Raw genomic sequence first — 17,340 nt, forward strand, 5'->3', positions numbered from 1 at the left:
GGGGGTGAAGATGAGCATTTCTTCTCCATGGAACCTTTTGAACCAGTTCATGTCTGTAGATTCTCCCTTACATCCTCTGCTATCAGCACTGACAGCAGAGCTGGAGACAGTTACAGCAGAGATCACGCTCTTGTCTCATTTGTCTTATGATGTGGAACAGTCAGATAGAAGCAGGGCAGACCAGAAGTCAAAATGAACTGTTTATGCGTCACTTCAGCATGACCCCACTCTCAGAGCTTACACACACACAAATACACTTTCTAGGACAAAAGGTTTTCTTGGGACAAAAGGAGCCACTTAGATGGCAAAGTAAGTTCACAGGTAAATGCAAAGTCAATGTGAGTCAGAATGGCCAAAAGCTGACAATCAATCCCCAGTTGAAAAACACTGTCTCCCAACACACATACGCACACACGCACACATACACACACACACACACGTTTATCTTATATGGGGCCTACACACAAAAACACAGGGTTCATCAACTATCTCTGGACTATCTAACTTACAGTAGCTTTCCTCCTTCGAGTGTCTCATCTTTGGCACTACACATACACACTGAACACACTCAGATTGTTTTTGTATGAATCTACGCTGAAGTGACTTCTGTATGACCAGTCGTTGTGTCTACCTAAAACTGCAGTAACTTATATTAAGTAATATTATATCTTTTACTACAATTAAAATGGCAGACTGGTGTTTAACAAACAACTGTGGCTTTGTTTTTTTTTTTGAAAAGTGTTTTCTTTGGGTCTTTTCTTGGTTCTAGTGTGAGCATAATGTGTGGATGGACAGAGGGGTGATTGTTTAGCTTCTACACCAGCGTCCTGACACAGGAGATGGGACGGAAAGTGAGAGGTACCTGCAACCTTAAACCATGTCAGCCCCGAAATGTGTTTTTCTGACCCTTCTCTTAGTTAGTGTTTGTTAGGCTTTTGACCTCTAATCCTCTCTTTCATTTTTCCCACCTCCTCATTCACCCCAGTGTTTCTCCCCTCTACTATTTATTGTTTTTCTCCACTCTGCCTTTCTCTCATAATTTGCCCTGCCTTCTGCTTTACTTGCCTTCCTTATCTCCTTTCATTTTTGGCAGGAAAAGTGGTTTTATTATCCAACCTTACCTCTGTCAGGTGGGGTCAGATACTGCAGCTGAGCCATCCTCACTTGGCGCTTAATGTAGAGAGAGAGGGGAAAAACACAACTTCAGGAAGTAGAGAGTGACACAGTGTATCCGTGTACAGCACATTCTCTGGGTGAAGGGTTCAGCTTGGCAGCCCTGAGAATGATGAAAAAATATGTGTGTGTTTTTAGATGTGTGTGTATAAATGTAAAGTAGGTGTGTGTGTGTGTGTGTAGTGTGTGCTGCAGCCAAGCTCCTCTTGGTTAGCTGTGCGTCACAGACATTGCACGCTGACGCCTGAATACCAGGCCTGGTCTCTGCTGCCAGCTCAGAGAAGCCTCAATCGATCCTGACAGCTCAGTGTGTCACCAGGTCACACTCACACACTGAGGCAGAAAAACAAGGACAAGGAACTTTTTCAATCAGCTAAAATGTCCTCCTTTTCTTTTACCATCTTTAGCAGGATTTAGTAAATACATCGAGGAGTGTAGTCTGTTGTTTGGACTTTTATAGTCCCTTCTCATTACTACGTAAGTAGCAAGAAAAAGTGAACCCTTGAATATGAACAACAGGCTTTCTGCTTCACTTCACATTCACATTGCTGTGGAAAAAGTACATGAACCCATGCATGTAATAACTGGTCAAACCTACTTTGGCAGCAGTAACGTTAGACAAGTGATTCCTGCAGCTGTGGATCAGACCCGCACAATGTTCAGGAGGAAGTTTGGACCTTTAAATCTCACACAGCTGCTTCTGCTCAGACACATTTCTAGGATGTCTGATATGAACGGCTCTCTGAGTACAGCATCTCTGTTGGTCTCTGACTAGGCCATTCCAAAACATAGATTTTCTGTTTTTGAAGCTGTAATCATTTAATTTATATTTCAGATTCACTGTCCTGCTACATCACTCAATTTCTTCTGAACTTGGGGATGGGGAACGTATTATAGAACGTACGATCAAACTCAAGCCAGCACACAGCAGGTGAGAAATTCTACTAGTCCAGTTGGATTGGTGACACTGCAAAAAAATACTACACTTCCCATAGTGCAATTCAAAAGCATTTTTGTCAGATTACCTCTGCCTTTGAATGTCTTGCAAACTTCCTCATCCCAGTTTGTAACACAGGGTTTGCTATGTGTATATATATATATATATATATATATGAACAACAGGCTTTCTGCTTCTGCTTCCTCCTGAACATTGTGCGGGTCTGTGATGGTCACCAGTCCATCACAGGGCCACACAGAGACAAACAACTTCACACACTCACACCTATGGGCAATTTAGAGTCACCAATCAACCTGACATACATGTTTTTGGACTGTGGGAGGAAACCAGAGTACCTGGAGAAAACCCACGCAAGCACAGGGAGAACATGCAAACTCCACACAGAAAAGCCCCTGCTGCGTTTCAAACCAGGAACCTTCTTGTTGTGAGGCTAATCACCAAGCCACTGTTCTGCCGATCACGTCACTGTTTTGTATTCTAATGTACAAACCACAGGGGTTTGTACAGAAGATATTAGACACATTTGATCATTTACAGATTGAAAAGTACTCCACATGATGGATTAGTCTGACTAGATAACATTTTTGAAATTGTCCTTTAACTGAAAAAAACAGTGTGTGTAGTGATAAAGAGTTAAAAAAACAGCCTACAAAAATAAGCAACAAACTTAAAAAACAGTGTGTCTGTTGTAGAAGAGCAACAGCAGCTATGAGTAATCTTACAGAAATCATGACTAAAAAATACACAGTACTGTTTGTGCCCCTAGCCAGAATGAAAAAATGATGGACGGATGTCCCCAGCAGAGCCGTTTGGCTTTCTAACCTCGACCTGCTGACCTGCAGTCTGATGATAGTTCTCCCTCCAGGACTGAACTTTTGAACTTAAAAATGGAGTGAGACACACACAGTGAGTTCAAATCTTCTGTTGAAGTTTAAGACTCAGCTAAGATCTGACACAGTGGGAACATTTTCCAGAGAATTGATTCTTTGATTCTTCGGCCTAACCCATGGATCTCTGTGTTCACTTGTCTTTACATTCAGCAGGTTTTTCAAAGGGGGAGCGTGTATCTGTGCTGAACGACATGAGAAGGTGAACCAGCCTCTGTGCGTCAGATTAAACCTCAGAATAGCAGCTCAGTGCTCCTGTAATAGAGCTTCTCCTCCTATGAGACTAACATCTCATTACCACAGGACTGCCCCCAAGGATCCAGCCTCCCCTCACTGGCACCTCAGCACTCTCAACGCGACCCCTGAGATGGAGCCCCCACAGTGTGATGCAAATCTACGTAGATACACCGCTCCTCCTAAGAGCTACTAATTTTAGTGATCATAAAGTAAATCCCATTCCTTTTTTGACTGCTCCTAATGTTGTATTTTACCTTCAGACATCCGACCCACACGCACACACACACGCGCACGCACACTCCCCTCAATCGCCTCTGTTCCCCTCTGTCCCTTTGCAGGGTGGCTCTTGTCGACACCTTTCCTGATTTGGACGGTTTTGATGAGAATTCCCCACATTAATCTCTTCTCTTTCCCTACTTAACCTTCCCAGGGGCTTCCTAGATCTGCTCTCACTGACACACACACACACACACACACACTCCCACACACACAAAAACACACATAAATGCCTCCATGTGTGTTGCCCACACTGGCACATGAACGTGCACGTCTGCTTTTTCACTGCAGACCTAATGAGGTCTCTTCATGTCTTTTACTCTCTCTCCTCTTCCTCCTGTTTCTGCTTTTTCCTTTCCTCTTAGTCAAGTGTGATAATTTTCATTCTGGTGCTCACCTGCGCTGTCAAATTAAAACATTAGCTGAGACAAATCATTGAACTCCTTTTGGAATTTAGATCAACATAGTAAACTATTTTCTGATTTGTGTTTTGACAGTCAGAGACTCTTCAAAGACATACAGTACCCAGACAAGCTCTGTGAAGTCATCACTAAATGGGTCTCTGTGAATACAGATTGTGTTATTCTCTGTCTCGTTTTAATTAGCACCCGTGTGTAAGGGTAAGGAGGAACAGGGTGTGTATGTCTGAGCTCCATCACAAAGTATTCATGGTAAACTTGGATTGGTTTATACTGTGGAGTAATTGGTAACTTACCATAGGGTTAAATGTTGTTTAACCAATAAAGCATACGTAGGAATGTGTAGGGCAAAGTTGAATGTGTAGGACAAAGTTGGCATGAAATGTACTCTCAGCGGCATAAACTTAAATGATGTGTCACTGGAAAACACCAATTTCTATTGCCCCCAAAAATGTCTATACAGATGGGTCAGAGTTTAGTACATATGCACTTTGTCCTGTCACAATTATTTTGAGCATGGACAGCTGTTATAAATGAGAGCCCTGGTTAGGCAGCAGAAGGTCTGAACATGGAGAAGAGTCCGAACATTAAGTGGAGGACCTGGGTAGGATTGTAAAACAGAAAAACCTATGATAGAAAGACACCCCTCTGCATGAGGAAAGACACATCTGGAGTGGATCACATGATCAACCTCAACGAAATGTGTAGCATTAATGCTTACCTCACATTTTTGCCAAAACCCAAATAGATAGATTCTCACTTGTCCTTTTCTCATAAACTGCTGGCTCAGCACTTCGTAAAGCTGTTTCTAGCAGCTGTGTTTGTGTGATGAATGGCCTCTTGATCCTGTTTCAGGTAGCTGTGTAGTCTGACTCCTCTCAGGTGACACTGAATACATCCAAGCTGAAACCCATTCGATATGCGCTCACAGGCAGCGCTGAAGCTCCACACACAAGCAGGTAAAGCTGAACTGGACAACATGATGGTATATGCTTGTTGCTCAGTAGCCAAAAAATAAAAATAAAAAAACAAGAAAAAGATTTGAATAATTTGTTCAAGACTTCTTATGTAAAGTTTCTGCTTCCAACAGCAATTTTACATTTTCAGGAGAATACCAGCATTAACTCACAGGACTCACAGGATAGGCAACTCCAGCCTATCTTCCCCTTTCACCTCAGCTATGGGGTTGATGGGTTTGGTTCTGAGCTTTTTTGCTTCCCAAAAGTCTATAACTACTATGAATGTTGTATTTGCCCATCCCATCTCCATGAAAATATATACACACACTATGCACACACTTCGAACCCAGCAGGATGACATAATGATTCAATGTTAAACAAGCTATTATTTTACTATATGTCTTGGATTATGGACCAGAACCAGTTACATTTGCAAGTATATTCAACATGAATCAATGACATGAACTGGTTTTGATGAGCTTTCCTTAAATCAAAATAATGTAAATAGAATAATAAAAAGATCTTATAAAAAGCAGGGTCAGATATCATTCTGGAGGCTGTAGCTAAAAACAGCATTGTTGGAACAATGCATGAAAGAAGAGAATAAAAGATGGGAAGAAGAGGAGAAAAGAAGAAGAGATACAGCTTTTTTCCCTCTCCTCCACATGGGCCTCTCTCTTTTCACCAAGGTGCACTGCTATTGATTTGACATAAAAACTGTGTGTGTTTGGGAGGGAGAGCACATGCTCGTAGCTTTTGACAAGTCTGACTCAGCCCGAACTGTGTGTGTTTGTGTGTGTGTGCGTGTGCGTGTCTTAATGAAAACCTCTCTCAGCCCTTTTTGTGTAAAGGAAAATATTTTATTACCTCTCATATAGACTGTGTCTGTTGTACATTTTCATGCTTGTGTAAAAGTGTATTTTTCCACTCCAAGGTCCACTGAGGGTGTTTTCTTTACTGTTAATCACATCGGCTGATGGCCAGCCAGTTTCTCTAAACAGCTCTGCAGTTAGCTCTTGTCATATACAGATAGCCAGGGGATTCAATTCTCTAAATGTATATGCTATCTTTGTTCTGGGTTCACTCTCTGCTCACTACTCTCAGTGTGTACGCCAGTGACCCACTGCTTTGCAACTGCATTCAGCTGATAATAAAAATCTGAGGGGATAATTGGATTACAGTTGTTTATTTCTCACTGGTTAGTAGAAAAATGCCAACCAAAGTTTGCAGTGTTTGCAGTGAAGAACCTTCTGGACTCTCTCATCAGAAATCCAACTGTTTCCAGCAGCAGAATGAGGCATCCAACCGAAAGTGCTCTCGAGGAAGCTCATTTCATTTAAAGCAGCAATTGTGCTGATACTTCTCAGTGGAAGTCACAGCTACGTATGCTTATTGGTTCCTGATGGACTAATATTCAAAACCTTTGCTATTATCTTTCATCGCCCTTTTTTTCAGTTAATGCATGCAAAAAAAAGTGTGTCAGAAGAACCAGTCTGAGGTCTCTAACATGGTGGGATATTAAGCTGTTAGGGAGGAGCATGGCTTGTTAGTTTTTTATATAAAACAGAAGAGTTGTTTTCCTTTGTGCCAAACATTGAGAGACCACTCTGACTGTAGGCAAAAGTGCTAACGGATTTTGCACAGTGAGTGCCATCACTCCAGGGGATCATTTTCATTTATATCCTCGACACACACATACACACACACACCCTCAAAGACACTCTCTGATAAACCTGTGCACCAAATCATATCAAAACAAAACAGTAAATTAGCAGGTCAAATCCATATCATCCCCCTTTTCAATGGCTTTTATCCAACATGCAACTACTGCAAAATAAATCCTGCTGACGTTGACGTGTGTGTTTATTTATCACTCAAAACATTATCTTGGATTCTGCTGCCCGAATCATCACCAGAACTCCATTCTCACATCATATTACCCCTGTCCTTAAACAACTTCACTGGCTCCCTGTGTCCTTCCGTATAAACTATAAAATCCTCCTCCTCACCTACAAAGCCCTCCACTCTATTGCCCCACCATACATCACTGATCTACTTCATATCTATTCTCCGCCTCGTACTCTCCGCTCCTCCAGTTCCACTCTCCTCTGCACCCCTACAGTGCGCCTGGCCACCATGGGCGCTAGATCCTTCAGCCACACTGCGCCCCGCCTTTGGAACATTCTCCCTCATCGCATCCGGTCGTCTCCGGACTTATCAACTTTTAAATCATCACTCAAAACGTATCTGTTCCATATAGCGTTTTCCACCTAACTCTCTTAACTTCCCAAAGCAGCCCGTGATGTTCTACCACCCTCTGCCTATTTCATATTGTCTCATATTGTTTCATATTTGTTGTTCTGTCATCTGGGTTTTTGTGTTTCAATTTGCTTTTGCTGTACATCGCCCACTTCCTGGATGCTCTGCACTTTTGCCTTTACATTCTGGCCCTCTGTTTATGCATTGTTGTTATTGTTGTTTTAATGCACTCTATGTATTTCATGCTGTATGCTTCCTTTTTCTCTCTGTAAGGTGACCTTGAGAGTTTGAAAGGCGCCATGAAATAAAATTTATTATTATTATTATTATTATCTTCATCGCTGAGAAATGACAATAAAAGAAATTATAGAATGTCAAGTAATGTGTTTTTGTTCTGAGGGTTTTGTGCTCATGTCAAAGGGCAAAAAATGAAAACAAACAACTTTGCAGCTACTAAATGACCAACCAAACTGCTCATGTGCATCGTCTAACATAATCTTAATTTACAAACTAAATATATGTTTTCCATGTGTCTTTGAAGCTGAAATGCTGTAACTATGATATTAAAGCCATTTGTAATTTAAATCCCCACACTGGAAACTATTTTGTAGGGCCTGCCAGCTAAATGTAGGAGTAGGGCAGAACGGTTTCTTTGTGTCAGATTCGAGTGCTCTCAGAAGTGCTCTCCAGCTGCGTTCAGCACCGGCACTCTATTTATAAAAAGTGTATTGACACGTGGGTGGAGAGCATCATGTTGTGTCAATATTTCAAACGGCATAAACCCCAGCAATGTCTTACACAAGTAAGTGAGCAAGAAAAAGACGTCTGTGTGCGTAGCCACTCAAAAGAACACACACACACACACACACACACACACACCCTCACACACACACACACACACACACACACACACACACACACTGGCCTGGCCTATAATCGTCCCTATTTAAAATGCTAATTTTCTCTCTCCCGCAGGTGCCTAACTGTGTTTGAGACTAAATTGCTTGTCATAGCAGGTCAATCTGAACCTAATGAATTTAGCTGTTCTTCCATTACACTTACTGATAATGACAACGTGGTGGACAATGTTTGTGCTGAAAGCAACGCCCACAGCCTCTTCTTACTTTCTTTCCACATTTGGTCTGTGAATATTTCAGTGTTGGATTGGACTTTAACCTGTGATCATCTCCATTACAAGGGAAATCTTACTAAGTGAAACTCACATACTTACTGACACTAATCTACCAGTCAGATATAATCACCTGTCTGTCACCTGTCTGCATGCATACCAGCTCATTTCTGACTTTAAATTTAGACACTGAACACAAGTAGCATTTACTCCATTTAAGGGGATTTATAGCATCACTTATTTGACTCTATGCTGTGCATGAAATATTGACTTAAGAAACTTGGGTAACAGCCATACAATGTTGAAGCAATGTTTTGGGATGGATATTGATCATTTATGTAAAATAAAATCAACATGCACAGACACACACATGCAAAGTACCTATAGGGGGGTGCCTGCATGTTGGCATTAGTGGATGGAAGACACACGCAGGCACAGGCACAGGCACACGCACACACACACACACACACACACACACCATCATGATACCTCTAAGGCCAGCACTTACTTTTGCACAAAGGGTGGACTTCTAAGTCTATATACACTCACACCGCACACAGGTAATGATAACCTAGAGTGAATGTAATTACCCTCCACAGCCAGGGAGGGGGCTTAAGAGAGATGGAGGTTGGAAGTAAACATCAAGCGAGGGAAATAAGAAGCCACAGAAGAACAGAGTGACCGAACATTTTCCACAGCTTTTCTGCCATGTCACCTGAAAGGTCACCTAATGGTGTACGAACAAAAAACAGAAGAAATAGGAATGAAGGGGAGGATGGCGTACATAAGGAGCTAATCTGATGTAAGTGGCATAGAGCGGCTGTGACGTAATTCTTAATGCACAGCTATAAATTAGCTTGTACAGTAGTACCATGTGAGCCTTTACCACAGACATGAGGGATAGGGCAGTCATTCATTAAGAAGCAGGAACGAGTGCAAAAAGCTCTCTCAGCTCTCAACAGTCACTTTAAGTTAACTTTTCCTCACTATAAATAAACAAGCAATCAATATTCTTAGTCAGTTCACTTGCATGCATTGCTTCACTAGACCTCTTTTCATGTATGTACAGTATGTGTGGGTTTGGTGCAGTTTTCCTCTGCTTATCTAGAAATAATATTTTTTATTTATCCAGCTTAATCATTGGATGTCTATCATCAGCCCTCAAGGGTGTATAAACAGGAAATACCTTTACCTAATGCTGATATAATTATTAAAAGTAGGTCTTTTGCCCATTTATATAAATGCTGATTGCATTAACAAAGATTAGTTCAGATTGTCAGCACAACTATGCATTTTTTCACATTACATCAACTCATGGACATAAAATGAACGGGTTTCTTCTGCATTGTAAAGATAAAGTCACAAATTTTCAAAATCAATCGAAAACGTATCTCAAGTTAAAGTGCACCAGGCTTTAGCAATGTTATTTTTAAAATTCAAGATTTAATCTTCCAAAGCTTTGTGTTTTTGGTATAAAATTCCCTCTTGTTTCTCTACCAGAGGAACCAAAAGACTGTTAGTACATTGTTGCACAAAGGGGGGGCTGCAGATTGCATCCCCATCACTTATACTGGAAGCACATTAAGAGGGATCATTTCAGTGACCAGTACTTTGCACGAAGTTGTTCCAGTTTCTATGTTAAGCTCAATGGCAGCTCTTACTGGGCAGTAAATATCAATACCTTTTATCTAAATGCAGAAGCTTTCAAATATTTTGATTAAGTAGAAAAATTACCATAAAATCTGTTTAGCCTTATGTGCCAGCTTGTCAGCCATATTTCTCATCCTAAAACAAGACTTGTATAATCTGTATAATCTTTCTCTTGCAATAAAATACATCTTTTCCTAGTACACTTCAGTGTTGCTGGTACAGTCTTGATGGTCTGGTATTAGTTAATGTTTGTTCTCATTTTCATGCAATTAATTTAGTTTTCATTTAAAATTTTAGCCAAAATAATTCAAAGTTAATTGCACACTGAATTGCCAATTGCAAATGCAATTTTAAATTGCATATTGAATTGCCAAGTGTAAAATGATTTGCAAATTGAAAAAAAAAAAAAAGAGAGACCAAAAAACTTGTGATAGTATGAACTGTCTCAGCTACAAGGTCTGTGAGGCTGCAGTTCTCCACTCTGTTTCAAAGGGTTAAATATCCCTTTCTCAGGGGAATGAAGCTAATCTAAAACAGCGGATTATAAAGAAACCTTACAGTAGCTTGGGCTAATCCCTCTCTCCTGTCTGACTGCCAAACTGTCCTTTGATGGTGGGTTTCAACTTGGGATGACAGGGTGGCCGTTGTTATGTTGTTCTAAGAAAAACAGGACTAACGCTGCTGTAACATCTCTGGCAGCATTAAAGCTCCTACAACACTTAAAATAATCCACTGAATAAAATCATAAACACATGTTGACATCCCACTAGCTTGGAGGCTGCTCTCAGCGTTTTCCACTCCATGATCACTTGCTATGTCATCATACCCTGCTGCACATGAATTAGCTGCTAATCACTAATTGAGTCTGAACTCATGACTTTCTATCTGACAGTTTAAATCAACTCTGTATGTCAGAATATTCACTACACTATAGATCTAATTTTGTGATTCTGTTACTAGACCTGATGTTTTTCCATTTATTTAACACTTGAAGCGTCTGTGTGTGTAGAAAGGTGGGATCTCCAGCTTAATTGCTTGGTTGAAGGTGATAATGAGACAATCAGACAATCTTTTACTTGCTGTGCCCTCCTTTCCTTAAAACCTCTCTGTCCTGGGCTGACCACTCTTTCTCCAAGCCCACTGGCCTCTCTAACCAAACCTGACAACCTGATTGGCTGTGGGGGGAACACAGAGGCACAGAACTTGTTAATTATGCTAATCCAAGAAATTGATAAGGAGAAGGGTTTTAAAAATGTAAAACCTCTGGAAACACACTGGCCAATGCAGTGAGAAACAGGCTCTGTGTGAAAATATGGGAGTATATTATAAGCAGAGAGAGGAAGTGCAGGAAATTAAGAGAACAGTCATAATCAAGCGTTTCCCTATTTCTCATAAATCTCCGTCTATGTGTAATATTCCTCTCCCCACTCAGTGCTTAGTTACTCCTCTGTTGCTGCTGGCCTTTCCCCTCTCTTCTCGTTAACTGAAGTCCGTGGGCGTATAACACTGCTTCACTCATCCACAACTCATGAAACACCACTCATATTTTTCCCCCCATCTTTTTCTTTTTCATCTCTGCCCAAAACTATCACAGCTACCAACAATTCTTGCCATGCACAAAGATGTCATTATTGTTATTACAAATGATTTTACTTTGGGTTTCAGATCTCACAGAGCAGGACCATGTAGACTTTACAGACTGGCTGACTTGAAACTGTTCATTTTTACCCTGCTCTGGCTTTTACTGGATTTCCAAGCTTTTACCGTGGGCTTAGTTCCTAAACTACAGTATTTTCCAAATCACCATGTGGTCTAAACCTGATTGTGTGTATTCCTTTTTGATTATTGACTAGGGACTTTTTGTGTGTCTCAGTGTGGATCATGTGATGGAAACAGTGTAGTGTATCATCTCTCACAGTGTTATGTTAGTAACCTCCTGTGTCTCACAATAGTCAAAGTGTACAACTGCCTCTGCAGTCCTACAAAAACACAGGAAACGCGAGAGCCCGGAGGTGTAGTTCTGCCTGCCAGAACTTAAACTGCACTGTGGAGACAACTATGCTGAACTGCATTAAAAAAAGTGCATCCCTCACCCTTCTAACTCTGACATGCAACCTAAATGTTCAGCTACCAGATATCTGTGTATTACCAGGTGAGTCACACTGTACTCACCTCAGAAGACCAAGCTTACAGCCTTTTCGCCCACAACAGAAAATCAGAGCCCTGCTAACCCTGAGAACTGTGAGGGGTTTGGCTTCACACACTGTCAGATTTCTGAAAGGAAAATTATCCCTCCACCTTCCCAGAGGCATAAATGTCTGGGTTAAAAACTAAGCAAGTAAGAACCTCAGGAGTGAGGGAGGGAAGCAAAAAAAAAAAAAAAAAAGCTACTGCAAGAAGGGCATTATCCTGCCAAGGTTTTCTATGCCTGCTTAGCTCTTATTGTCTAGTTTTGTGCCAAACACATTTCTTGTGGCAAATGACTCCTGGGAAATGTAGCTTGCAATACGACCATATTTATGTTGTTTAATTCACCTTCACTGACTTTAATATAAAAAAATGTAGAACTAAAAAAAAAAAAAAAGGCTATTTGGGTGTTGTGATTATTAATGAAGTATCCTTGATGTTTTAACGTGGCCGAGAGTTAAACCAATGAGTTAACTGACTTTGAAACTTACACACCGAGAGAGAGGGAGAGACAGGGTGGGAATAGAGCAACAGAGGAGGGGGATACTGGAGAGGTCGACTATCTGTGGGAGTATAATTAACTCCATGGTCTGCCTCTCTGCAGGCCTGCGGCATACTGCTCTGAAATGCTGATTCAGTACACAGATAGACAGAATAGCACAGGAGGGAGAAGGGGGTGAGGAAAGGGATGCAGCAAGAGGTGGGGTGAGGTTGTAGCAATGAACAGAAAACTTGAAAACAAGCAAAATATAAAATAAATATATAGTAAGATGTGATCCTGTATTTTTACACTGCAATGAAAAAAACAAACTGTAAATACTGACAGGGAGTGGATAGAGCTGCTCAAATGCAGGGAATACAGTGCAAGATTAAACAGTTGCATGTAAGATTCACTAATAGTTAGAGTGAGTAGGTTCTGTACTTTAAAAATCGATGCGGTTTACTGCAGAGGCCGTACTTACAGTAACTTTATCAAGCGCTGAACATCTGCAGATGCTTCACAAACAGCAGCACAAAGCCTGAGTCTGCATTATCATGAGAACAGTGACATCTAGAGGTGGAAATATATGTGTGACCTGCACAAAATTTGTACTGCAGAAGGATTCTGTGTTACCCATCTTACACCAGGAGCTTTTAAACATAAACACTTAACCCCACGCTGCTCACCAGAGCTGATAAGTGCAGCCAAGCACTGAACACATAAACCAAAGAAACTGAAGGGTTTCCTGAAGGACTGTATTGTGATGGGTGCAGAGCCCCTGAGGGGTTATTCTCAGTTGACAGTAGTCAGTTTGTCAATAGGCTGGGGGCAGAGGCAGCTAGATTCTATAATGCAACAAGCTGTGTGACACGTAAACTGGAGACAAGGACAAAACAATGTAACCAGCAAATCCTGGAGATGGACAGACTGATTGATTGATAATACAATTTTCCTCTTATGTTTATTTTTATTTTTTCTTTACATGTATATAGTGCTATGAAAAAGCACATTGACAGTCACTTCCACATTGAGAGGCAAATGTCTTGTCTGTAAAAATTTTCTGTCAATAAAGGCACATTTTAAATACTTTTCACTCAGAATTCCAAATAAAAATAAAATTATAGGCAGTTCTAATATATACAGAAGTATCTAAAGCATCACAAACCAACTCGTGTTGTTAATTTTACAAGGCAGATAAATAAAACAGCTGATTGTCCTGAATAACCAGCAATTTGTTTATCAAAATTAAAACCAGACAAATAAAATGAAACTTTTCTGCATGTCTAGGGGGAAGTAAGAATATTTTACTCAAGCAGAAGTTACATTCCTTTGTGCTTTTTAAGCTCTGCAATGGTTTTATACAGAATAGTATAGTAGTCCATAAGATACAATAAGAAAAGCTGCCAAGCAATTGGGCAGATATAGTGTTTTAAAGTAGTGTTATTATATGGTTAAATGCACCATACAGCAGTGAACAGATCTATATAAATAGCATCTCCCCAAAACATTATATGCTTAAATTAACATCTCCCACCTTGGGTGTGAATATGCAGCTTGCAGCTCAAACAAGATTCTATCAAAATTTAATTTAAAGTCTAACAAGCAGCCAACGTTTGTGCACACTGAGGGTGGGCTATGCTTCTACAGTGCAGCTGTTCTCTTTCAGCCTTGTCCATTCACCTGGTTCACCGTGCCTGAGGTCAGGTCAGACTGCTCGTCTACTGTCGGACAAAAGCCCCAAGTCTTGAGCAGGGCAAACCGCTGTGCAGGAGAAGTGGAAAAGTAGTCCCTCTGTTTCTGAGAGTAGGTCTGGACTGGAGGGACAATGTTTCTGTAGCTCCAGTCCTGACAATACAAAATTTCTCAGATTAACTTCAGAAAACTTTACTTTATCACATAAATTCCTATTGTTTCCATATCAAGTTTAGAGTAGGGCTCAACAACACAATGAAGGGACAGTGTCTGTAAGTCATGTGAGTCATATGTATCAATTGTGGTATGTCCTCATGAAGGAAACTGTAAGAACGTTTGCAGCTCACCTGCATTACAGAATGAACAAATAACTGAAATATTCTCAGAAGGGGTCAATGGGTCAATAAAACCACCAAATCATAGGTAGTATTTTAACTAAAGACCATCTGTCTATTGGTCTTTGACATTAAAAACACTTTGCTATGCCCATGTTTCAATTTCCAAGTGCAAGAGGTATTATAACCAAGAGTGTTGTGTTAGGGTCCTGTACCTGCCAGTGAAAGTTAAAATCCTCCAGCAGCTTTATCCTGTCCTCTCTGGTGGACACACAGTCGACAGGATCAGGCTTCACCATCTCAGAGCCCACTACTACATCTTCAAACAGCAACAGGGCTCTGATGGCAAACCAGCCCCCGAACTTTGGATGCACACACACTCCGAACATCTTCTGTGGGTAAACAGAGAGAAGACAGAGGTGACAAATAAAATAAAATTTAAAAAAAACTCTACAAAATATACATCGCAACTACTGGAAAATGAACATAATTACTTTATCACCCCAAGGCTGATCAGGAACATCAGGCTGTCGGTAGTAGAAAGCTGCACCTGACACATGAGCAGCAGTCTGTGCCAAGAACTTCGGCTTCCTGCTGGGCAGCATCTCATAGTCATACCTCACGTCTACCTTCTGTCCTGGGAAACACTGCGGGACAGGGAAAGGTGAAGGAAATATGGATGTGTCACAGCCTGATCATGATGACAGTTATGGCTGCAATCCTATTCTCAAATAAGCCTGATGGGTATAACGTCATTCCAGCCATATACATTGGTACAGTATACAGTGGAATGACACAGCGTTCCCCAGAACCTCAGGTGCTACATATGACAACATCAGATGATGTAAGACTACTTCAATACAAAACTGCCACTGTACAAAAGGAACACAAGACTACACTAACATAAAGTAACCAGAGGTGGGAAGTAACGAAGTACAAATACTTTGTTACTGTACTTAAGTAGATTTTTCAGGTATCTGTACTTTACTTGAGTATTTATTTTTCTGTTGACTTTTTACTTTTACACCCTACATTCAAACACAAACATCTGTACTTTCTGCTCCTTACATTATCAAAACAGGCTCGTTACTTTTTTAACCTCCATCGATGATGACACGATGTAAAAGACGTAACTAAGTAGAGAGGGACATCGAGTGAGTGTACAGGTTATGATAGAGAGAAAACTTGCAGCGCAACATGGAGGAAGAATCAAAAAGAACCGTTCGATGTTGTCGGCTCCAAGAACGATTCATGGTGAATGTGTTGCGTTTTGTTACCTATACCAGCACTGTGCAGGTTAATAAAAGAAGAAGAACTTCCTTTTTTGTGTGTCAACCTGTTTTAGTTTTGTGGAATTATCAAAAGATGTGTTGTGTATCATCGATGGCAAAAAAACATTTTTACTTTTTACTTAAGTACATTTCAGACCCTGTACTTTCTTACTTCTGCTTGAGTAAAGGAGTTTAGTCGGTACTTATACTTTTACCACTCTTTTTTCACACAAGTATATGTACTTTTACTTAAGTGTACAATGTGAGTACTTTTGCCACCTCTGAAAGTAACAGACAAAACTACAACTGTACAAAAGAAACATACAATGCTATGCATAAAGTGCAAATGAGCAGGACACTCAGGACAGTGAACACTGAATAACATTTAGTCACATTGGACAGAACACAGAGTAAAGCCAAGCAGGGCAGGGCGGAACAACAAGTGAAGGGCAGCAACATAATGGAGAGCGATTCCTAAAGTGACAGTGTGCAATGTACACAGTCCAGCCCTCTGTCATACACTTACATCCTCACCTGTGAGACAGCAGAGGAGACATGGTGTTTGACACACAGGTCTATGGGATCAGACAGCCCCTGGCAACCCTTCTCCTTCAGGAAGGGCAGGAAGGCTTGTTCAAACATGGCAGGAGTGCTGAGCACCACCACAGCCAGGCAGTCATCGGGGAAAGCCAGGTGAAAGGAGGGAAGCAGCACAGAGTTATACCAGCCCACCTATAATCATGAGGGAGGACAGACTGTCACAGAGGATCAAACAAACAGTCCAGCAAAACACAAAATGTATACAGCTGGTATTTTACACAGATTAGGTTTGAAAGAAAGATTTCGTTTGATTTTTAAAAAATGAAATCATTTATTCATAATTCTATTTTTGTTGGCTTATTCAACCTTTCACTTCTCACTAGATGGACACACCGAGCTGCGTTTTTCACACTTTGAAGCCCATTGTGCTGTAGGAGCTACACGGTTTACTAAGAAATAAGACGATACCTTTAGAGGGTAGACTTCAAATCCAAGTTCTGATAAACAACTGTCTAGCAGTCCTATTATACTGTCCACGCTTACATTGGAAGTCGCCATCGTTATATAACAACGTAAAGCTCTGGGTTGTGGGAAATGGTGTTTGTTGTCATCTCCAAGGCCGGAAATGACTCCTGCTGCTTTAGCAGAGATTTGATGCAACTAAACAAAGCGCTAACGTTACGACAGAAAACACAAACTCATTTTGTACGGGCACTCTACAGGACGGATACTGCTGCTTTGTAAACGCGGCTTATTAGGTTAACCCAGAGCGATAGAGAGCTGCTCTGGGATACACTACTACTACACTACCCAGAAGACAGCTCGGCTACGTTTTACGCAATCACGTCGCTGTGACGGTGCTCCTGGATTTAAAAGTGGAGTCGCAA

The 17,340-nt window shown here is 40.9% G+C and overlaps 1 protein-coding gene across 1 annotated transcript; it reads right to left on the reverse strand.

The window, feature by feature from the left end:
• Nucleotides 1-13,550: 13,550 nt before the first annotated feature.
• On the reverse strand, nt 13,551-17,231 carry mmachc (metabolism of cobalamin associated C). The gene is made up of 5 exons (XM_026305236.1): nt 16,922-17,231; nt 16,448-16,645; nt 15,137-15,289; nt 14,858-15,034; nt 13,551-14,460 (listed from the first exon to the last, which is right to left on the reverse strand). The coding sequence occupies exons 1-5, from the start codon at nt 17,009-17,011 to the stop codon at nt 14,278-14,280; spliced, it is 801 nt and encodes a 266-aa protein (XP_026161021.1). The 5' UTR covers nt 17,012-17,231; the 3' UTR covers nt 13,551-14,277.
• Nucleotides 17,232-17,340: the final 109 nt, after the last annotated feature.

This window comes from Mastacembelus armatus, chromosome 4, assembly GCF_900324485.2.
Source record: "Mastacembelus armatus chromosome 4, fMasArm1.2, whole genome shotgun sequence".
Lineage (NCBI taxonomy): Eukaryota > Metazoa > Chordata > Actinopteri > Synbranchiformes > Mastacembelidae > Mastacembelus > Mastacembelus armatus.